The sequence below is a fragment of the Monodelphis domestica genome, chromosome 3, assembly GCF_027887165.1.
Source record: "Monodelphis domestica isolate mMonDom1 chromosome 3, mMonDom1.pri, whole genome shotgun sequence".
In the NCBI taxonomy this organism is placed as follows: domain Eukaryota; kingdom Metazoa; phylum Chordata; class Mammalia; order Didelphimorphia; family Didelphidae; genus Monodelphis; species Monodelphis domestica.
The window spans coordinates 62271934-62295137 of record NC_077229.1 but is presented as its reverse complement, the minus strand read 5'-3'; the positions used below and the strand labels follow the sequence as shown (position 1 = coordinate 62295137).

Sequence of the window (23204 nt, the reverse complement as noted above, 5' to 3'; positions counted from 1 at the left end):
GCTTGCTCTTTGTGATCACTGCTTCCTTTTCATTGATGTTCACCTTCCATCCCTTTAATAATATATTTTAGTCTCATTAGGACTCAAAATCAAGCTCAATGGCCCACAGTCAAGTTCAGAGTTTATCAAATCTACTGACTTAGTGATGTGAACTCAAAGGCAGTCTGTAGCATAGTATAAAAAGTATTTATTAAGCACCCACTAGATATGAAGCACTATACTGTTAGGTATATAAAAACAAAACAAAAAATCCCTACCTTCAAGAAGTTTACATCCTGCTGAACTTTGAAGGAAGTCAAGGAATCTAAGAAGTGAAAGTAAGTAGGGAGTATGTTCTAGGTATCAGCAAAAGTCTGTGCAAAAGCCCAGCACTGGAAGACGGAATGACTCATTTAGGGAACACCAAGTAGTTTGGTTTCACTGAAATATTGTGCAAATGGGAGTAATAGACAATAAGCTAGGAAAGGTGGGCTGGTGCTAGGTTGTAAAGGGCTGTAAATACTAGGCAGGGAATTTTTTTACTTTATTCTAGAGGCAACAGAAAACTGCTGAAGGTTATTGAGAAGGATAGTAAAAGTGTCAGATAATGGTCTATGAAGAATATTTTGATAATTTTGTAGAAGGCTTGAAGAAGGAAAAAACTGAAAGCTAGACTCCAGTGAAGCTATTATAACAGTCTGGGTGATAGGCCCGAAGTAGAATGGAGGCTGTATGAATGTTCAGAAAGGGACATATTGTAAAGGTAGAATTGACAAGATTTGGGCAATCAATTGAATAGGGAGGAGGAGCAGAGAGTAAAGAAGACTGAGGAATGAAGGATGATGGAGCCCTCAACAAAATAGAAAAGTTTAGTGGGAAGGTGGATTTAGAACCCCCCAGTTGAAGATGTTCAACAGGTGGCTGGTAATGTGGGACTGAAGTTTCCACACAGAAAAAAAGATTAGAGTTAAGCGGATGGATCTAGGATGAAAGCACCAAAAGGTTGTAAAAAGGAAGGAAAAAAAAAGCCCAGGCCAGAGTCCCAGGAGAGACCTATTATTAGGCACAGAGAGAGGCAATGATCCAGGAAAGCTGAGTGAAGTGGTCAGACAGGTAGGAGGAAAACCAGGAATGCAGAGTGTCACAAAAAATCAAGAAAGAGAAAACAGCTAAGAAGAGAGGGTAAGCTTACATTCTAGTGGATTAAACATTAGAGAGGTCAAGAAAGATGGGTGCTTTTAAAAAAAGGACATTAGTTTTTGCAATGAAGAGACTATCATAATCTTTTAAATAGCAGTTTCAGATAAGAGGTAAAGTTGGGAGCTACTTTGCAAGAACTTGAAAAAACAAGGGAGAAGAGGAAGTTGAATCAGCAAGTATAAAACTTTTTTTTTCCCTATTGGTTTTACTGTGAAAGCAACCTGGCACAGTTGGATGCAAGCCCTCACTCTGACACATGATGGCTATATGATCCTGGACAAGCTGCTTAACATTTCAGGGCTCTGGGCACCTACTTTAAGGCTAAAAATTTCTGAAAAGGTGTTAACTTGCATTGGGAATGGAGTTTCCTCACATGGGTCTTTCCTGTACCAATGAAATTGGATCATAGGCCCAATAAGTCCCAGTCCTATCTTTTGACTACAGAAGGGCTAAGAGATGTAGGTCAATTACTTGAGAAGGTGGTTTGGTTTGGTTTTTCGAGAATTGGGGAGACCTGGGAATGTTTATGGAAGCTGGGAAGGAGGCAAGTGAGAGACTGATGGAAAATTAGAGAAAATAGAAAATTGATAATCACTTATTTCTATTACCTTTTATATTCATCTAAAAGCTCTCTACTATGTTTCTGAACTTCTGCAGTTATGAGTCCTAGAATCTCAGAGTTGGAAAGGATCCCACAGGACATCTAGTCCAAACCACACCTGTAGAAGAACCCTATGTACAACACCTCTGCCAAAAGGTCTTGAGCTTTGGTTTGGGTGCCTGCTCATTCTCAAAGCAGCTATCCCACATTCCCAATGTAGAGTGTCATTCTGGAAGAGCTGTTTCTCTGACATGAACAAGGCATGTTCTTCCATTACTACATTCTAGTTATGTATTTACTGGAATGTAATATGGGGCTCCTTTTAATTTCTCACTAGATTCCCCTCATGCCCAAGTATGGTACACTATACACATTGGGCACTTCATAAAATTTGCATTAAATAAATGAGTCCCTCACAACCTACTAAGTCTTGGGGGTTCCTATAAAGTTTTATTTACATATTTGTGTTTAAATTTCAAGTTCAACTTTTTATTATCCACATTTTGTAAGTGGCATACATATTTGTGAAATTTTAGCATTGTTTTGGGCCCTTTTACCTATTATTATCTCTTAAGAATGAACAAGAGACACACCTCCTTATTTCTAGGTATAATTTATAGTGTCTAGTTTTGCAATCATATCTATGAATTTACCTCTCTCTGCCTCTAATTATAATTTAATGCCCTCTTGATCAGGTTGCCAAGCACATTCTTCCTAATATTCATGTCATACTTAGATAAGAATCCATCATTCTGAATTTGTGAGTTTTTATGAAGCATATCAGCAAATCTTATTCTTTGACACTATTAAACACACAGATAGCTGCTATCACTTTCAGTATCTTCCTTTCTGAAAGCCTCATCAATTAAAAGTAGTGGTTAAAATGCCACTTGTGGCCCCTAAGACCTTCATTTTACTACTCAGGGCTTCCCAGTCTCTATCGATATTTTGTGGCAGTATAAACCATCCTCATACAAATCATTATAGGGATTAGCTGATGAATTTCATGAACTTCACAAGGTTCTTAGGTCCTGGATACATATTCCAAAATGATAACCTACCTCTTAAATGGCTATGTCAAGGGTGCATAGTCACTGTCCATACCACCGAGTGGGGGGTTATTCATCATACCACATCTCTTCCTTCTGTGTCCAGTGAAGTCTTTTCTCACACATCCTGGCACTTATCTATCTTCTTTATTATCCCAAAGGAACATAAGCCACTGTTTTTGCCTCAAGAGCTCTTAAGAACCTTACATGTGGCTTCAACAGTTCCATTTTTTCCCTTTCTTTCACAGTGGTGTATTCTTCCATTTACCAACCTCTTGGTTTAAATCTCTAATCCTGTCTAGAATCTTAGAATGATAAGGCTAGAAGAAATAAAATTCATCTAGTTCAATCCCCTATTTTTTTTCAGATGAGGAAACAGACTCAGACCTAATAATAATAGCTAACATTTACAAAGTCCTTTAATGTCTGTCAAGTGCTTTAGAATTCAGAAAAAAACATATAACATATAACAACCTTTGGAAATAGGTGCTATTATTACCCTAATTTTACAGATGAGAAAACTGAGACAAATAGAAATTAAGTGACTTGCCCAGAGGCACACAGGCTAGTAAGTCTCTAATGCAGGATTTGGACTCAGCATTTCCTAACTCCAGGCCCAGTGCTCTATCCATTGTGTCACATAGTTGGCTTGATTTATTATCTTTCTTTTAAAACTCACCTTTTTTCTGAAATTCTCCATTTCTATCTAGGGAGCCAAGTTAAGTTGAAAAGTCAGCCACCCTTCGAGTCATCCAGGTTTGTACTCTCACCATTAACCATGCTAGTGTGTAAGTAGGTGGTTAGCCACCTAAATACTCTCTTCTAGAATTACCTTACCTTGTTATTACTGAATAAGCTTTCATCTGCCTTTAAAATTTCCTTCACAGTCTTGTTCCAGTTTGCCTTTTTTGGACTTACACATGTTATTCCTCTACACACAGGCGAGATTCTGTCTCATTGGCTATTCCTAGAACACAAGATTCCATTTCCTTTCTCTAGGCCTTTACAGAGGTTGCCCCTATACAGCAGCTACTCTACCTCTCAACTCTGCCTCAGCTCACACATTACTTCTTTAAGGCTCTTCCTAATCTTCCCAATTTGGGATCTCTCTGCTCCAAACTGAGCTTACTTTGTATGTACTTATCTGTATTATTATTACATCATATTCCCCAGGTAGAATGTTAGCTCCTTGTGAACACTTATTTTTTTATTTCATATCCCAAGTGTCTAGGCCACACTATCTAACCTTCTCATTTTATTGATGAAAAAATTGAGGCAGAGATAATGTCTTGCTCTGGGTTACCCAGCAAGTTAAGACTCTGACATAAGGCTCAAACCTTGGTTTTCTGATTCCAGTTTTAGCATGGCCCAGTACATTATCATTAACTCTTCTGTTATTCCTTAAGTATATTCTAGACCATGGAGTCTTAAGGGGTCTATGAATATTTTAAGAACTGTATTCTTATATAATTGGTTTCCTTCATTATTTTATCATTTAAAAACATTGTTCTGAAGATAAATAATTTAAAGCCCTCCCTAACCTTTCCCCTTTCTCTTTTTCCAGTATTCTTATACCCTACTCCATCCCACATGTTCTGAGATCTAGTGACAGTGGCCTTCATATATCTTGAACAAGGCATTCCATCCTCTGACTCTACATTTTTACCAGTTATTTCTCATACTTAGATCTCTTTCCTTCCTCATCTCTGTTTACTGGCTTCTCACAAGTTTAAGCTAAAGCTTCATCTTCTACAAGAAACCTTTTCCAGTTTTCCTTAATCTTAGTGCCTTCCCTCTGAGATTATCTCTAATTTATTCTACATATAGTTGTTTGCATGTTGTCTCACACATTAGATTGTGAGCTCTTTGAAAGCATGGCCTGTTTTTGCCTTTCTTTGTACCCTGAGCATTTAGTCCAGTGCCTGGTACATAGTGTCCAATAAATGTTATTGACTTGACTCACTAGGCCTCAACTAGGCACCAAAAGGGTCCATTGCACAACATAAGTTATGATTCCTTGCATTTAAACCAATATAAATGTTAACAAGCATAAGACCTAACTTGAACGTTCAAAACCACTTGATTCTTCCTGACTATTCTCTTTAATGCTGGGCTCTTATTACCCTACCAAATCTTGCCACTATAGCAAAACTTTCCCCATCACACCATGAATACATCATATAAATTTCTAATTCTGGATCTTCATTTATAGTGTTTGACTTGCAACTAGAATGTCCTTCCTCACTTTTCTTCTTATTTTAGGTCTATACAATCTTTCAGGTCCAAATGTAGTTCTTTTTTCCTCCATAAAGTCTTTCCTAACCCCTCAGCCAATAATAATCTCTCCCTCTGAACTCCATGACTATACTCACTTGACACTTATTAAAAGATATTTTCTTTCTTTTCTTTGTCCTGTGATTTCATCAGTGTTGGGAACTCAGTGAAGAAACCCTTACCAATGAAGACTGGCACATACTTATAGTCTTAAGACAATTGTGGGAGCAATAAGAAGTTCAATGACTTGCCCAGGATCACATAGCTAATAGGAATCAAAGGTGTCAGAACTTGAAACCTGTTCAATTCTGTCTCTGAGGCCAGCTCTTCATCTACTATGTTTCATGGCCTCTCATAGGATCATTAGTATAGCAATGTTCTAATAAGATTTCCTGCTTCAGTTCTCCCTACTCTGATTCATCCTCTGCATATTGCCAAAGAGATTTTTCCTAAAGCATAGGTCATCCCTCATATGTCACTACACCATGCACTGCTGCAATAGTGCCTCATTATCTTTGATTTGGCATTTCAAGTTCTTTTCGACTTTGTTCCTTTCTATCTTTCTAATCTTTTAACACATTGCTACCCTCCATGAATTCTGTAGTCTAGTAATAACTAGTGTAATTGTAGGTCTTCATAAAACCCTTCATCTCTTGTTGCTGTTCCTTTGTACTAGCTGTCCCCTATGCTGAAATGCCCTTCCCATCTAACTTCTAACTTTTAGAATATCCTTGGCTTAAGACACAGCTTCTGCAGGAAGTCTTTCTAAATCCTCTCAAATGCCAGTTCCTTCTTCACTAAGACTATCTTCTATTTACTCTGAATTTATTTTGTATATACTGATTTTTATATATATATATATGTGGTTTGCCCCATTAGAATTTAAGTCCTTTGAAGGGAAAGGCTATTTTTGCTTCCTCTTTTTGCATTCTGAGTGTTTGGCACAAAGTAAGGGCTTAATAAATACTTGTTTATTAGTTGCTATTTTAATTATTAATTTATCTTCCTCCTCAAGAATGAAATTTCACAGGAATCATGTCTTGTTTATTTCTCAGAGGGCTTAGTTGAGTTTCCTACAAATAGTGGGTGGCAGTGTTTATTGGTGCCAACAATGATCATGAGGGAAGAACTAGTAGTAATCAGTGCAGTAAACGGACACCCCTCCCCTCCAGTCTGGAGAGCTTGACTCTGCCACTGTAGAATTGTAGAAAGAGCTAGTGCTGCTCCTCACCAGCCCTACCTTGAGCAGCTTTTCTTTTTTGCGTCGCCACTCCTCCCACTCATTAACAATTCGGCCCCAGAGGATCCAAGTGTCCTCTTCCAGGTGGCTGAGGTTGGAAGAGGCTGAAGAGCTGGACACCAGGGAAGAACCGCTGTTTCGCCGAGAACCATTCATAGAGCGCATTGACTTGGAGTCAGCCTCCAGAAGCCTGGGTGGGAAGAAGGGCAAACAGAGCACAGAAACATAACTGTCACAGAAGAACTGGCTGACTCTTCTCTCCTCCCTGGGCACTGGGTGCCATTTTCTTAGAGGTGGACCTTGGGCCTTTGATTTCTACTTTGTCACTCTGCCTGGGTGGGACCATATATGCAGCCTAATAACCATGGAGTTTTAGGGACCTTGTTCAGTAGCCAGGGAGTAATGAGAGGGGAGAGCTATAGTAGCTAGGGCAAGAGCAGGATCTTCACACCCCTAACATCAGACCAGTTCAACCCCAAATCAGTAAAGTTCTAATCCTGTCCAATCTCCCAGTTCTCATGTCCATTTCATACTTCCTCCAAACTTTCCCCATCCCAGACTTTCCCCTAGGACTTTCTGCTTCTCCTTCTGCCCCAATTCCTTGGATCCTCTCCTTTCTTTGTATGTCTGTCTTGGAAAATCAGTTTTTAAAGGCGTGGAAATGGATCCACACAAGTCTTTGTGTAGTTCCTTATATAGTATTATGAGCAATTTGACTGGTAAAATTGATTGGTAAAAATGATAGCCCTTTTTCCATGTCTCACTTAAGAAGCAAGTAGCCCTTTATTCACTCACCGATTCTGTTCCTCTAGCTTGGCCAACAGCTCCAGTTCATCTGGGCTGAGGTTCTCAGAATCTGAGGTGGGAGAACAGGCAGGGCCTGAAAGGGCTTCATGGGAAGAGGAGTCAGGGCTAAGGGCTGGGCTCGCCATGCCGGGAAGGCTCAGGGTCTCAGGGATGTTCATCAGAAACGGTGAGTGATGGGGGAACTTGAAGGGGAAGAGAAGAGGATCACAGGAGGCCCAAATGAGGGAGGTTACAACTCCATCTGTAGCATGAGAGAAACAAGGCTAGTTATACCAAATACTGACCACATAGTATACATATTTGATTGCTCACCCAATGTCAAAATCATTTTTCTTTACTTACTAACCAATCATCAATTTTCCCTAGTCCACCCCTGCCCCAGCTTGCCTTCCAGCCAAACCCACAAAGTTAGCCGGCATCCTTCTATTTTCAGAATTTGACTCCTGCATATAATTCTGTTACAGAAAGAGGAAAGATCAGAGATGGATCCTTAAGAAATAAGGAAGATAATTTCCCACATGGCACATGGGGCCACAGATAAATTCTAATTGAACAATAAGCAACAAGACTTAATTTTTAAATATTCCTGTTGTACTCAAGTACTCGATACAATTTAACAGCATCTAAAAAAGATATTCCCCAAACCTTAACAAATAACCCATACTACTCTATACCAACAGTATTCTATAGTACTTAAGGTTTCTGCCAGAGTCCCACAATATACCACAGTGCTCCAAAATACTGATAGAATTCAGGCTCAGTGCCTAGAGAATATGGGCTGTTAATGCTATGGGTGTTTCTGTTTCTGCATTCCTTCCTGATCACCCCTGTCCCCCTCACAATCCTCTCCCACCATCCTGCCCTCTAAGCTGAGCATCTGATAGTTCTCATCTCATTTACTAGAGTGTGCTATTGGCACTGACAGAGGCAATTACCACTCACCATTAATTATGTGGCTGTTTGTTAATGGGCCAAAAAGTCAGTTTTCCCTTAGCAGGGAGTCCAGGATTGATCAAAGCACTGGCAATTTGTCCTCTTGGTTATATGGGCCAAAGTCAGATAACTCCTGATCTCATTCTTCCTCAACCTCCTCCCCCTCTCCCAGACCCAATGGGGCTTCTGGGGCTCTGCTTTGACACTCCTCATAGTATTAAGACTCTCACCTACTTAATACCTCAAAGACACTGCCTTTTCCTTCCAGCTGGAAGCCATAGGTAGAATGGTCAAGATACACTTGCTTTCAGACATAACATACACATAGCATAGAGGCAGAAGCTTAGGTCCAAGAGTCAAGATATGGGGAGCTTCACTATGTTTGGTGCTGCTCAGCTAAATAACCCCTGTGTCTTTTTAGTAGGTAGGCCCTGGGATCAAAGCTTGAAAATGTGTGGCTAGATCCCATAGTCAGATGAATTGATCTCTAGGATGAACTGATGTAATTGCTCCTACTTAGCCACAATAACCATGAGTGAACAGGTAGCACCACACTTATATACCAGAAAGGGAACTGCCAATTGCTATGGGGGTTGGCCTAAGAATCTAGATACCTGATTCCTCCTATATACTTTTTCTATCAAACCACTTATTGCTTTTTCCTTAGCCATATTATGAGGGAAATGGCCTAGCCTTTCTCTGTGAGGAGAAAAGGAACTGATCACACTTAGATGTCTAAAATATGTAGAAGCTTCACCAATTCACATTTGCCTAGTAGGAAACTTAAAGAACTTCATTTTATTCTCTCCATAGTCTCCAAATGCCATAAGCAACCCATGAAACAGTTCCCTTATCAATTTTCAAGCAAAATAAGTGATTTATGGAAATATTCCTCTTCTATGCCCCACTTCCATCTGCTGTCCCAAGCAATAGGGCCAACCTTCCCATTCTATCTACATCTTTGCCAATTTAGTGATCCTCCTGTCCCAGAAACAACCTACCGATGAGTCCAAGGGAGGTGTTTTGACTCAGTGAAGATGACTTCAGCCTAACTGGGGGTTAATCATTCTTAAGATTCTGACAACGCAGTCCACTCAAGCGCTTCCTGAGAGAGTCAAAGTCTGCAGCTGGGGCTGGAGGGAATTGAATTGTGAACAGAAAATGCTGAGTCTAAAGGATTCACCCAAGAATTTCAGGGGGAAGGGAGAGGAGGAAAGAGGACAAAATAAGTGCACAGAGAGATTTCTAAACTAGCTGGAATTATGGGATCATCGTAATTATTGCCTAAATTTGTCCAAGGAGCTCAAAGTATACAACAGGCCAAATGTGGCCAGTGGAAATGGAACTAAGACTCTTCCATTTCTTTCTTTTTTTTTTTAATAAGGAGGAGCGTTGAGACTGAGAAGGTGGAGTGAATAGGAAGGAGGAAAGAATTGTTCCAATATCCGTAATATCAGTTCCAGGAATAGAACCTAGGAATTCTGATTCCTTATTTTTCTCCCCTTCTCCATTATACCAAATAAGGTGAGGGAATAGCCTGGACTTGGGTTTTCAAGATAAAACTAGAGTGGGAAATTACTGGAGATCAGCCAGGTATTTCTCACATGAATGAGCAGTTTTTGCAGGGAGTTGAAATTATTGAAAAACATCAGTCTGAAATTTGCAAACTTAAGGACAAGATGTTCATTAGACTAGCATGAAATTCACTTCTCCATCACTTCCCACAAAGTCCTTGCTGCTTCTGACCCTTTAGCAATATTCTATTTTGCTTGGGCACAATGCCTAGGCACTGGAAAAGACTTCTACTGGCTATGGGACACATCCCTTCTTGATACTCAATGCTATGACTAGACACATCCTGAAATGACTTCACAACATCCTTATCCAGACATAATTTAGAATAGAGTTTGGGCTACTGGTTTTTTGGCTACATATTTCATATGAGATTTCAAATTTCTTCAAAATGGCGTCTCCTTTTCATAAATATAGCCTTTCCCCCCCCAGATCTTTGTATTCTAATAAAACAAGGAGAATCCTCCCTGCCAATAAGGAACATGGAATCCAAATTTTCCTGCCTGTACAAACATTTTATTTATGCTTTCCAGTTTGTCCACCCATCTACCTGAATTCTCCCTTGTCCCTCCCCACAACACACCATGTTCATGATCTCCCCATTTATGCCTATGTGTTAATGGTTGTTTAGGTCTTTAAGAACACAGATTTCTTCCCAGCTCAAAGACCTCAAAGGGAACCACATTTTCTAGTTTGTCTGATATAACTATAAGCTTTTAGAACATCAATATACACCAAGCATCTTCTGAATGATAATTGGCTTCAACCCAGAGAGAATAGTCCAATAATTCCAATAAAATGTGATGTACTTTTTCCTGGACACTACTTTTCTTAAGAAGCAAAAAAATAAATAAATAAAAAAGTTTTCCAATCCTCAGGATGGCAAATTTGGAGACTCTCCTCTGACATAAACACATTCATTTCAGAATTCAGTCACTGCTTAACAGAAACATTAGAAGAGTGTAACAATGGAAACCTTCCACTGGATTAACATAACCTATTCCTATTTCAGCCACCTCAGCTGTGCTGCTATTACTATCCTTTAATTATTCAACTCCTATCTCTCTCATACTTTTTGGGAAAGATGTAAAAACTTCCTTTGGACTTCCAGGGCAAAAGCCTAGGCCCTGTCTACACTTTCTGACTTTTATTATCATTATAGAATGGAGAAGTTGGAAGGAACCTTACAGATCATTGATTTTGACCTCCTCATTTTACAGATGGGAAAATGGTCCCAGAGAGGAAAATAATAATAATAATAATTTAAGTAACTGGCATTTATATAGTGCTATAAGGTTTTTACAAAATGCTTTACAATCATCATCTCATTTGATTCTTAGAACATCTCTGGGAGGCAGGGAAAAGAATCTCCATTTTATAGATAATGAAATTCACTTTAGAGAAATGAAGTAACTTTATGATGGCCAAACACCAATAGTCAGAGATAGAAGGTCTCCCTGACTTCAAATCCAGTACAATTCCTAATATATCACAGCATCCCATGGGAAGTAATTTGTCCAAGGTTACAAGGCAAGTAGCAGAGCTGGCACTTAAATCCATTTGAGATAGCATTGCAATTTGCTCTTTCTTGTCTTCTTCAGGCTTTCATTGCCCAGCAGATGTTTCTTGTTTGATGATAGAGGCTAGTTCATGGTAAGCTATTATTATTATTATTTATTATAACTATTAGGAGTATTAGTAATAACAGAAGCAATATATCTAAGACCATGATGCCTAAAGAGATGGGCTGTCATTACTGGAATATTCCATCTGATCCAGAAAGTGGGTTTCAACCCACATCTAGCAGGTTTTCTTCCTTTGTGATTAGTTTGCTATTAGCCAGGTTAATTAATTCTGTCCTCCACAGTGCCTCAGTTTCTTTCTGAGATGAAAGAATAAACCTGTTCAACCATTAGAGAAGCAGGGAGATGATGCATTGGTAGCTATCAAGGGGCCTTAATTCCACAAAAATCCAGAACCAAGTAGTAGGAAGATGGTAATCTTTCATTTTTATGGTTTGGTTAGAAGTAGAACTATAAGAGAAGCTTTCCTCAAAGTCTATAAAAGCCTTGATAGGAGAATAACGAAGGGGACAGATCAACTCATCTTTCGGGAATTCTCAAAGTAAAGGAGATAGATGCTTCAAATGACATCTAGTCACCTGACTTTTCTTCTTTCTGACTTGAAATATAGTCTTTAGGACCCAGTCTACACACTGAAATAGAATCCCTCCCACATGTCATGAGAGTCAAATGAAATAGAAGAGACAATATGGAGAGAGCACTGAGATTTGTAGTTAGATGACCTGGATTCAAACCCTTTTCTGCTTGGACTGGAGGAAATCACATCACTTCTTAGAGCCTCAGTTTCCTGATTTATAAAAAAAATGGAGTCCCTCTTGGCTCTAAATCGTATGATTCCCATGACACACTTTTGCCTCCAGAAAACCCACCATGATTCTCTTCACAAAGTAAGACCTTTTTCTTCTGTGGACAGCTTTTCAATTTGGTATCATCCTGAAGATAAATCCTACTTCCAGATGCTACTCTTTCTCAATGGCACATTCATGTTTTTAATTTCTACTATCTTTGTGATGCCCTAAGCTCATAATGGCTCTGGAATTCTCTCTTTTCTCTGTCTATGGAGGTGAAACTTTTTTTTTTTAATAAAATCCTTACAATACTGTGTATTGGCTCCAAGGCAGAAGAGTGGTAAGGACTAGGCAATGGGGGTCAAGTGACTTGCCCAGGGTCACACAGCTGGGAAGTGTTTGAGGCCAGATTTGAACCTAGGACCTCCGGTCTCTAGGCCTGGCTCTCAATCCACTGAGCTACCCAGCTGCCCCCAAGGTGAAACTTTTAAGGATTCTATTGATTTTAGTTCCCTACTTTATATAGTGAAAAAACAAACAAACAAAACCAAAAACCAACCCCACCTCTTTATACCCTAGGAGGCTGTTGTGCTTTCAAGAGAGCAAATGAAGATTCATTCTTTCTTAAGCGCTTACTTAGACTCTTTCCCAATATCAATTTGTTCAGGATTTATTTGTATTATCACATAGGGCAGCCTGACCTAATCTCCCAGTTATAATTCAGGCCAGATTTCTATTCAGTCACAAAAGGTTAACTAAGGAGACCCCCACAAAATATAACAGCAACCCAGGCTTCATAAGCTTCTATTTTAGCTACGTAGTCATATGCCATGTGGGAAAATTCAGGGATGGAACTGAAGTAGTCATCCTTCTTATTTCTTCTACACTGAACATAAGTAACTTGGGGGGGGAGGTAACATCATATTTCCACCTTAGTTTTTGAAACTTCTACTATATGGAGTCCCTAGAGTCCAAAATGGATTATAGGATCATAGAGATGGCATTGGAAGGGACTTTAGAGACATAAAGGTCCACGTTCTTCATTTTATAAATGATAAAACTAGGTTAAGAGGTTAAAATAACTGTCCAAGGTTGTATAGCTAGTTGGTAGCAGAACTGGGGTAATCTGAACCCAAGTCCTCACACTACAAACCTAGCACTCTTTTTATAGCATCATGGAAAGCATGAGGAAAAGAGAACAGTCAATATTTGTTGAATTGAATTGAATTTAGGGTAGGCTTAGCCCTGGGAATTCTCAGTATTTTTTTAAACCCTTACCTTCTGCTTTAGAGTTGATACTAGGTATCAGCTTCAAGGCAGAATCTGGGTTAAGTGACTTGCCCAGGGCCATACAGCTAGGAAGAGCCTGAGTTCAGATTTGAACCCAGGACTTCCCATCTTCAGGCCTGGCTCTCTATGCACTGAGCCTCCTAGCTGCCCCTCTCCATCATTTTTTCTTCCACTTTTTTTTTCAGGTTGAGAAACTGAAGCACTGAGAGGGGAAGGGGTTTGCTAAGAGGTGCACAGAGAATTAATGGCTCAGTTACTAAAAGAACCCCAGGCTCCTTCCTTTGTCTGTGCTTCATAGCTCTTTCCAAAAGAAAGTATGTAAAATAGTCTCCTAGCCTGACCAATACAGTTAGGGCTCTACTAGTTTATCATTTTCCTTCTCACAATTACCCACCAAGAATGAGAAGCAAGGGAGCCTTGCTGCTGTCAAATACTTCAAACTGCTTCTGTCATCCTCCATGCGACCTCAACTATGGCTGACTCCACTCTATCCAGACAGCTTTCTATACCAGCTGCTAACCCACATGGAATTCCTTCCAAACCACCCCACAGCTATCCACAGGAGCTCATGGGAGCCCACAGGTCAAACCAACTGCTTGGCACTGTCCTCTTGCCAGAAAGGAGAAACTAGGATAGAGGCAAGATGACAGATAGTTAATGCCACCTGGAAAGAGGGAAACAGCTTCAGACAGAACAGTAAGCTTTCTTCTGCTAAATCTCAATTCAGCTCAGAGGCAAGAGAAAAATGAAATGACCTATTCACTAATTTTTTACCCAAGACTTTTAGTACATTTTTTCCTTTCTTAAAAAAAATGCCTTAACAAAGAAATGCCTGATCTTGGCAGACTGGTATCTAACCCCACTGTGCCCCAAATGCCACAACCTATTGAAAATATTTCATTCTGACAAAACAATCCAATCAAGGATGAGAGACTAGATTTTTGCTATCAAGGTGAAATTCCAACAGTTATAGAAAGGGTGAACAGACTAATGCCATATGAAGGTCAGCATCATCAAATGGAATAAGGATGCCACCTAACCAGTCTGGTCAGCCCTTAAGACTAGCAATTCATTTACCTCCTTCATCTGGACAGACTGGACTGATTGTGTGATATCAATTGGGATGGGATAGGTATGTATAGAAAGGAGAGATGTGTTGAATTCACAGAATCTCAGAGTCAGAAGGGAGCATAGGCATGGATTGGACTAGTTGACCTCTGAACATAACTCTGCTACAACATTCCCAACAAGTCATCATAGAATCTTCTCTTTGTCCAACTTTAGTTGGCAAACATCCTTTCCTTGCTTCTCCTTGACCTCTTTTCCCAAGTTTCTTCTCAATGTTCTCTGCTCCTGGAATGGCTCTCCTCACCTCCCCAGGTATCAGTATGGCCTTAGGTACAACAGATCAGGTCACACCCACTTCTCTGTATTGTACCTCACTTGTCCTAGGGGCAGTCTGGGAGGTCACTGGTCTGATTCCACCATAGCATAGGACTTCATGGCTGACTTCCAAAGCAGGTCAGAATTCCTTACAATTCTGGGGCAAAAAGCAGAGGAATTCTAATGACCAGAGAGAAATGGGTATGCGGACAAGGAAAGGATTTTGAGTAACATCAGTGCTGGAAAGGACCAGAGAGGTTTTGACATCATATGATTTAGAGGTAGAAGGAATCTTAGAGATCATCTAGTCCAATACCATCCTTTCACAGATGAGAAAACTCAGATGCAAAAGGGTTAAATCACTTGCCCAAGGACACACAGGTGGTAAGATGCAGAGCCTGAATCTGAATCCTGTTCTTCTGCCTCTAAACCTGGTAGTTTTTTCCTATTACAACATTCTGCCTCATCCTGAAACCTCAGGTGGGAGAAGTTAGGGGAGAAGGGAGAGCTCCCATGCCCTTTGAAAAAGCCAATGGGGGTAAAGGCATGTATATGCATGTGTATGGGATAGAAGTTATTTACAGCTGCCCAGGACAGTCACCTACATCCAATGGGTGCAGTTTCTGCCTTTGGATTGTTACCCCTGCCCCCTTCTCTCCCCCCCCCCCCCCCCAAAGGCCAAAAGCCAAGTCAGCTCAGAGAGATGGGCTCTTCGACCAGGCTCCTGGGTCCTGTGCCCAATAACCCTATACTAGAGGAGAAGATGGGAGTAGGAATTTTAGGCAACTTCCCAGGGCCTCCCCCTTCCCTTCCGCATTTTGCAGAAGGCAGGGGGGAGGGCAGAGAGAGAAAAGATGCCTGGGTTTGGGGACCAGAGGACCTGAGTTTGAATCTCTGTCCCTGGTTCAGTGTGACCTTGGGCCAGACCCTTTCTCTTTCTGGACCTCAGTTTCCCCCACCTGTCAGATGAACCCCTCGGTCTCCGAGGCTCTGGATGGAAGGGGGCCTGGTAGAGGAGGAGGGCAGGAAAGCTGGGGAGGGAGGGAGAAAGAGAGAGGGGGAGGGGTCCTGGCCCCTTAACCACCCCAGCGGGGAGAGGGGCTGGGCCAGGGGTGAGGGTCCAGCCCAGCAGGTGCATCCTCGGCACCGGGCCGGGACTCAGGCCCGGGCCCGGGGTGGAGATGCTAGGTCCGCGGAGGCTCCCTGAGGAGACGCCCGCCTGCTTGCCGGCTCCCAGGGGCAGGGACGGCCAGGGCCCTACCTGCGCCGTCGCCGCCGCCGCCGCCATGGTCTCCTCCTCCACCGCCGCTGCTGCCTTCTGTTCTCCGGCTCCGGCTCGGGCCGCCGCCCCCTTCCTCCCTCCCACCCGCCCCCCGACTCGTCCCGGCCCCCTCAGCCGCCCCCCGGGACCGCAGCCGCCGCCGCCGGCTCTGCCGCTGCCATTTCACCTCACTGACAGGAGCCTCTGCCCCGCCCCACGACCGACGGCGGACCCAATCCGGGCACCCGATACCTCCGTTGCCAGGCCTACTGATAAGAGTGACTGAAAGGATAGCCAATCAAAGGATATTCTATGTTTACGTAGGAACATTACCGCCCCTTCAAAAAGGAGCGAATGGGAAGAAGGGAAGCTATAAATGATAGGTGTTTCGCCTATGAAGATTTGGAGAGTGCAATGAACGACATCTAGAATAACCAGTAGTTAGGAAAGAACAGAAGAGAGGGGTGTGTCCCTAGGGAGAGGCGGAGGCGGCTCCGCCTGCGAGCTGTCATTTAGTCTAGTGACTTGGGCACCTGAAACAACCATCTATCTACAACCCTGAGCCCCACCTCCGGAGTCTGATAGGTGTAACCAGTAAGGACAGACAGCCAAATTAGCCAATGCAATGTCAATAAGGAGGGGCGACGTGACACCCAACAGCCCGAGTCTCACAGCAAATGAAAGCTTCGGGATTTGGAATCACAGGACCTGGATCCAAATTCTAGTCCTCCTCGTTATTAGCTTACTATGTGGCCCTGGGCCAGCCACTGAACTTCTCTGAGCCTCAGATTTCTCATCTGTAGAATGAGGACGTTGCATTATACGAATTGTTCTACTTCCAATCCTGTAACCCTGTGGTCTCTTCCATTGAAAGAAGGAAAGAGTATCTGGCACATTGTAGGTTCGTAATAAGAGCTAATTGATTGCCCTTTTAGCTCCGCCACTAGAAATGCCTCCTGTTTCTTTGAGACAATTCCTGGCCACTTCCTTCCTCCCCCGCCCCTCCCCTGAACTGATTTGGAGTCAGTAATGCGTTCAAGTTCTGACTTTTCCATTTCCTATCGATGTAACTATGGACACGACCTCTCTTGGCCTCAGTTTCTCTGTCGATAAAACAATAGTTTGAAAGAAATTATCTCTAAGATCTCTTCCAGTTGTTGTTTTAATATATTAAACCTTAACCTTCTATCTTAGAATCAATACTAAGTATGGGTTCCAAAGCAGAAGAGTGGTAAGAGCTAGGCAATGGAGGTTAAGTGACTTGCCCAGGGTCACACAGCTAGGAAGTGTCTGAAGTCAAATTTGAAACTAGGACCTCTAATGGGTCTGTCTGGGTCTCTATCCACTGAGCCACCCAGCTGTCCTGATCCCATGATCTAAACCTTTGCATAATGGCAATTGCCTTATTTTACTTGAGACATCTGGCTTAGCCCCTGACCTCCTTCAGCTCCCCAGTCTCCTACTTTCCTTCTGTTGATTATGTTGAATTTACCCTGTATTCATCTACTTTGTACTGAATCATCAGCCTTGACAGCAAAGACCAGCTTTTTGCTTTTCTTTGTAGCCCCAGGATCTGGCATGTAGTAGGTGCTTAATAAATGCTTATTGTCCTACTGACTAATTGACAGCCAGCTCCCTGGAACCCACAGAGAGAACGACCTTTTCCTTGTTTACCCACCACAGCTTCATGAGCACTGGTGCTGCTCAAAGCATTTTGGCAGAAGTCATGAGCCACAGTCAGGAAGATGACTTCTTTTTGCAAAGTGAGGAAGGACTTGCCCCCTGGATAAGATTTCCTCCCAGGAAACATCTTCTGCAGGAGCAACACAGTGCTTTGAGAGGAAGCAAAATGCCTGAGTTCAGAAGGAGATGCAGTGTAGTGTATGTGGAAGAACAAAGGGTGTAGGTAGAGCAGGAGGATCTGGGTTCAAATCCTGCTCCTACCTATGTTTCCAGTCACTTTTATGCGTTTCCGCTATATCTCATCTATAAAATAAGGAGGTTGGATTAGTTCCAAAGTTCTTAACCCTCTTTGTGTCCTGATTCCTTTTGCCAGACTGATCAAACTCATAGACCCCTTCTCAGTATAATCTTTTTCAATACATCAGATGACAAAGAAAACCAATTAGAATTGAAATGCAGTTCTTTTTCTTCTTCTTTATAGAAGACTGAGTCCTCACAGACCATTTGTTCTAAGAAGGGTGATAAGACATAAAAAGAGAGAATTCTAATTACAAGACAGCATTAGAATCCTGGGTGGAAGCTGCAAAGCTGAAGCAGGTAAGAAAAAACTTTGTATCCCAAGAGAATCTGCTTTGACTTTTTATTGCTTTTCATTTCCCCTCCACCTTCTTTTGACTCCAAGGAAATGATTCACCAGCAGAGAGGCTGGCGGAGAAAATTCAGAGATTCTGGTACAGAAAGGGACCATCTTTCTCCTTTTCCCCATGATCTGAGGACTTGGTGAGCCTCTCTGGTGACAGAATAGGAGCAAGCATGACAGAATTAAAAAGACGGTATCTTAATTTGCCATCCCCTTTATGTGCCACTCTTTCTCCTCCCTGTTTTCTCTAGTTGTCTCTGCTGGGGAATGAGCTGCCAGGGGGTGGGGGAATTGGAATAGTGAGCTTAACCAGCTTGCCAGAAAAGCTGAGGAACAACAAAACCTGAAGGCAGCAAAGATCAGAGCCATGACCCTTATCTTTCAGAATTGGCTGAGCCCTGGCAGCTCTTATGACTCCTGTTTACCAGCAAACGAGTGAACCAGAGGGCATTTCTTTGCTTTTCCACCTAATGCATGAGATGGCAAGATGAACATCCTTCTTAGAAGCCCATTCCTTTTTTTTTTTTTAAGAGCTGTGGGTGTGACAGCTGGGGAGAGAATGACCATGCCAGAGAAAATGGATTCAGTATTCTGTGCATACCTTATATCCCAGTGATGCCACTTGCTAGGTATATACTCTAAAGAGACCAGCAGAAGACAGAAAGAACCCATATGTACAAAAAAATATTTGTAGCAATACTTTTTTTTTGTTGTTGTTATAGCAAAGACGTGGAAACAAAGGGAGCGTACATCAACTAACTGAACAAATTATGGTATACGAATGTAGGGGAATATTCTTGTACTCTGAGAAATGATGAAAGGGATGGATTCAGAGCAACCTGGGAAAAAATATGAATTGGATGGATTCAGAGCAATCTCAGAAGACTTACAGGAACTGATGCAGAGTAAAGGGAGAGTTACAAAGTATCTAATTCTAATTTATTAAAAAACAACAACAATGTGATCATAACATATTTAGTGCTTTAAACAATGAGGAAATGAACCTAAGAAAGTAATGTATTCAAGGGTGGGCTGGAGCTCACTCCTACCAGCTCAACAGAGCTAATTGTTTAGTTTTGAGTATAAACTTTTACACCTTGGGAAACAGTAAAAAAAATACAAGGCGTGGTTTATTGTTTTGTTGGCTATCTAGACAAAGTATTGGAGAAAAAGTTAATGCAATCTAAATTTATGTCATTCATACTTTTTTCTTCTTAAAATATTTTATTTTTTCTAATTACATATAAAAACAATATTAACATTTGTCTTTCTTAAATATTGAGCTCCAAATTCTTTTCCTCCTTCCCTTCTCTCATCCTTGAGACAGCAATTTGATATAGGTTATATGTGTGCAGTCATGCAAAATATTTCCGTATTAGTCATGTTGTAAGAAAACACAGATCTAAAAAAAAATGAGGAAAAAAGAAAAAAATAGTATGCTTTGGAGCATGGTGGAGAGAGAGCCAAGTCTGGAGTGGAAGGTCCTGGGCTCAAAAATGGCCTCAGATACTTCCTAGCTGTGACCCTGGGCAAATCACTTAACCCCCAAATGCCTAGCCCTCTACTGTTCTTCTGTCTTGGAACCAATACTTAGTATTGATTCTAAGATGGAAGGTAAGGGTTTAAATTTTTAAAAATAGTATGCTTTAATCTGCATTTAGATTCTATCAGTTCTTTCTCTAGAGGCGGATAGCATTTTTCATGATTCGTGCTTCAGAATTGTCTTGGATCTTTGTATTGATGAGAATAGCTTAAGCATGCATAGTTGATCATGCAGTATTGCTGTTACTGCATACAACATTCTGTTTCTGCTCACTTCACTTTTCATCAGTTCATACAAGTATTTTCAGGTTTTTCTGAAAGCATCCTGCTCATCATTTATTCTAGTACAATGGTACTCCATTGCAATCAATATTCAGCCTTTCCCTAGTAGATGGGCATCTCCTCAATTTCCAATTCTTTATCACCCCCAAAAGAGGTGCTATATGAATATTTTTTATTATCTATGTCCTTTTCTGTGGAGAGCCATCCACACCCCTGCTGTATGACAGAGTCACAGACTGGGGAAATGGAGACTTCAAAGCAGCCCCTCAAAAATAAGGCACTCACTGAACCCCCTTCTGTGTGACTTCTCCCTCTAACTTCCCTTACTAATGGAATTGTTATGATTATTGTTCTCTTCCAAATACAGGAGAAATAATATGAGAGCAAAATACTTATAGGGTTAATAGACATATATCCCACCTTAATCCCCACAGATTATTACCCTAAAAGATTACATTCACAGAATTAAAACCTAAAGACTATTACCCATTCCCCCCCCCCTCCTTTCCCTCTCCACAGAGTTACATTCACTCCCATTACAAGCCAGGCAAGCCAAGAACATCAATTACCTTCAAGCCCAGGTCTACAGGACACACTCCACTGATTTGTTACATAACAACCAAGCAACCTCGCCAGGTGCCTGAATCAAGCACAAGAAATATACAACTTGGAAATTGAGGAAAATCCCAATTCTTATCTGTCTTAAATTACCCTCTAACCCTGTACCTAGCCACGAAATGTTTTGTTACCTACCTCTTAAATAATTATGATTGATTTTGAAAGCTGACCAAAAGTAACAATGATTCTCCTAACTGGTCATCCTTTAGGTCAGGAGGGACTAACCTCATGCCATAAACTCATGTCATTTATCTCCATCTCTGTTGTAGTAACAATGTTTTTTTATTATCTCCTTAGGCTTCATGTCTGTAGTTGGATTCTATGGAAGCATGTATTGTTGAAAAATGATTGTGTGCTAGAAAAACATGTATTCATTGAACCTATAAAATAAACCAACCTCGGTGTCATGGCAGAGCACTGTGTGATGCCTGACATGGATTGAGTGCCTCTCATCATTTATCTGACTGAATCGCCACATTCTAGACAGAAGGACCCTCCCCTCTGAGAGACCACTGGCTTGGCTTTCAAAGTTTTTCCCTTAAAAAAACCTTTTGGGATAGAGACCTAATAATGGTATTTCTGGGTTGAAGGGCATTTACATTTTTATAGCCCTTTGGGCACAGACCAAAATTGCTTTCCAGAATGAAATGGTTAAATCAGTTCACAACTTCACCAAGAGTGCATTAATGTCACAATTTTCCCATATCCCCTCCAATTTTTTGTCATTTTCCTTTTTTTGGGGTCATATTAGTCAATCTGATAGATATGGGATGGTGCCTCTGAGTTGTTTTAATTTGTATTTTTTTAATCAGTAGTGACTTAGAGCATTTTTAAAAATATGACTATAACGTTGATTTATTCATCTGAAAACTGCCTGATCATATCTTTTGACCATTTATCAACAGAAAAATGACTTGTAGTCTATAAATTTGACCCAGTTCTCTTTATATTTGAGAAATGAGGCCTTTATCGGTGAAACTTACTATAATTTTTTCACAGTTATGCTTACTAACTGCATATTTCTCTCCATACTATTTTCCCTCTGTTTAACCTACTTCATCTCTTCTTTCATTTTGTTCATTATCAAAAGTGTTTTGCTTCGCTTCTGACTACCACTTCCCCCAATCCTTCCTCTCTTCTATCAGTCCCCCTCACCTTATTATCTCATTCCTCTCCTAGTTCCCTATAGGTTAAGATAGATTTCTATACCCTACTTAGTATATATGATATTTCCTCATTGAGCGGATTCTGTAAAGAGTAATTGGTAAAGTGCTGACTGCCCCTCCATCTTCTCCTCCAGTGTAAAAGCTCTTTTGCACCTTTCTTATGTGATAGTTTATTCCATTCTACCTCTTCCTTCCCCCCTTCTCATATTGTATTCCTTTTTCACCCCCCACCCTTTTTTTTTGGATATTATCCCATCATAGTCAACTTACACCCATGCCCTCTATACATGTATATTATATCTAACTGCCATAATAGTGATAAAGTTCTTGTTAGTTGCAATTATCATCTTCCTGTGAAGGAATATAAACAACTTAACCTTATTGAATACATTATGCTTCTCTTTCCTGATTAGTTTTAAGGCTTATATTTGGTCTTGTATTTGAAAGTAAAAATTTCTATTTAGCTCTAGTCTTTTTATCAGGAATCCTTGGAAGCCATCTATTTCATTCAAAATCCATTTTTGCCCCCTGAAGGTTTAGACTCAGTTTTAGATAATTCTTGATTGTAATCCTGGCTATTTTGCCTTCTGGAATATCATATTCCAAGCCCTTTAAGAGTTTAATGTAGAAGCTGCTAAATCTTGTGTTCTCTTGAAGGTGACTCCACAATATTTTAATTGTTTCTGGTTGCTTATAGAATTTTCTCTTTGATGTGGGAGTTCTGGAATTTGGCTATAATATTCCTAGGAGTTTTAATTTTGAGAGTTCTTTCAAGAAATGATCATTAGATTCTTTTATTTTCTATTTTGCTCTTTAGTTCTAGGATATCAGGAAAGTATTCTCTGATAATTTTTTTGAAAGATGATATCTAGGCTCCTTTTTTATATGTTTTTCAGGTAATCAATTAATTCTTTTAAAAAACTCTCATCTTCTATCTTAGTATCAGTTCTAAGTGGCAAGAGCTAGGCAAATGAAGTTAAGGGACTTGCCTGGGGTTATATAGCTAGGAAGTACCTGAGACCAAATTTGAACTGAGGTCCTCCTGATTCTAATCCTGGAGCTTACTATGATACCACATTGCCCTTTAAACCAATAATTCCTAAATTATCTCTCATTGTTCTATTTTATGGGTCAGTTTTTTCCCAATGAGATATTTCCTATTTTCTTCTATTCCCCCTCCCATTCTTTTAATTTTATTTGATTGTTTCCTTATGTCTCGTGGAGTCATTAGCTCCTAGTTGCCCAATTCCAATTTAAAAAAAAATTTTTTTTTGGTGAGGTTTTATATCTCTTTTTCCATTTGGTCATTTTTG

At 40.7% G+C, this 23204-nt stretch overlaps 1 protein-coding gene across 6 annotated transcripts in view; it reads right to left on the bottom strand.

Annotated features, from left to right (window-relative positions):
- EVI5L (ecotropic viral integration site 5 like) overlaps positions 1–16075 on the bottom strand; it is a 62442-nt gene extending 46367 nt beyond the window's left edge. For 3 of the 6 annotated variants that reach the window (XM_007489527.2, XM_007489529.2, XM_007489530.2), the window contains exons 1-4: positions 15961–16065; positions 9085–9216; positions 7139–7391; positions 6344–6533 (exon numbers count right to left, since the gene is read on the bottom strand). In XM_007489527.2, the coding sequence (XP_007489589.1) occupies positions 6344–6533; positions 7139–7308 (360 nt within the window). In that variant the 5' untranslated portion in view covers positions 7309–7391; positions 9085–9216; positions 15961–16065. Of the gene's footprint in view, positions 1–6343; positions 6534–7138; positions 7392–9084; positions 9217–14754; positions 14857–15960 lie in introns of all 6 variants that reach the window. The other 3 variants (XM_007489528.3, XM_056822030.1, XM_056822029.1) reach the window with 3 other exon arrangements.
- Positions 16076–23204: the final 7129 nt, after the last annotated feature.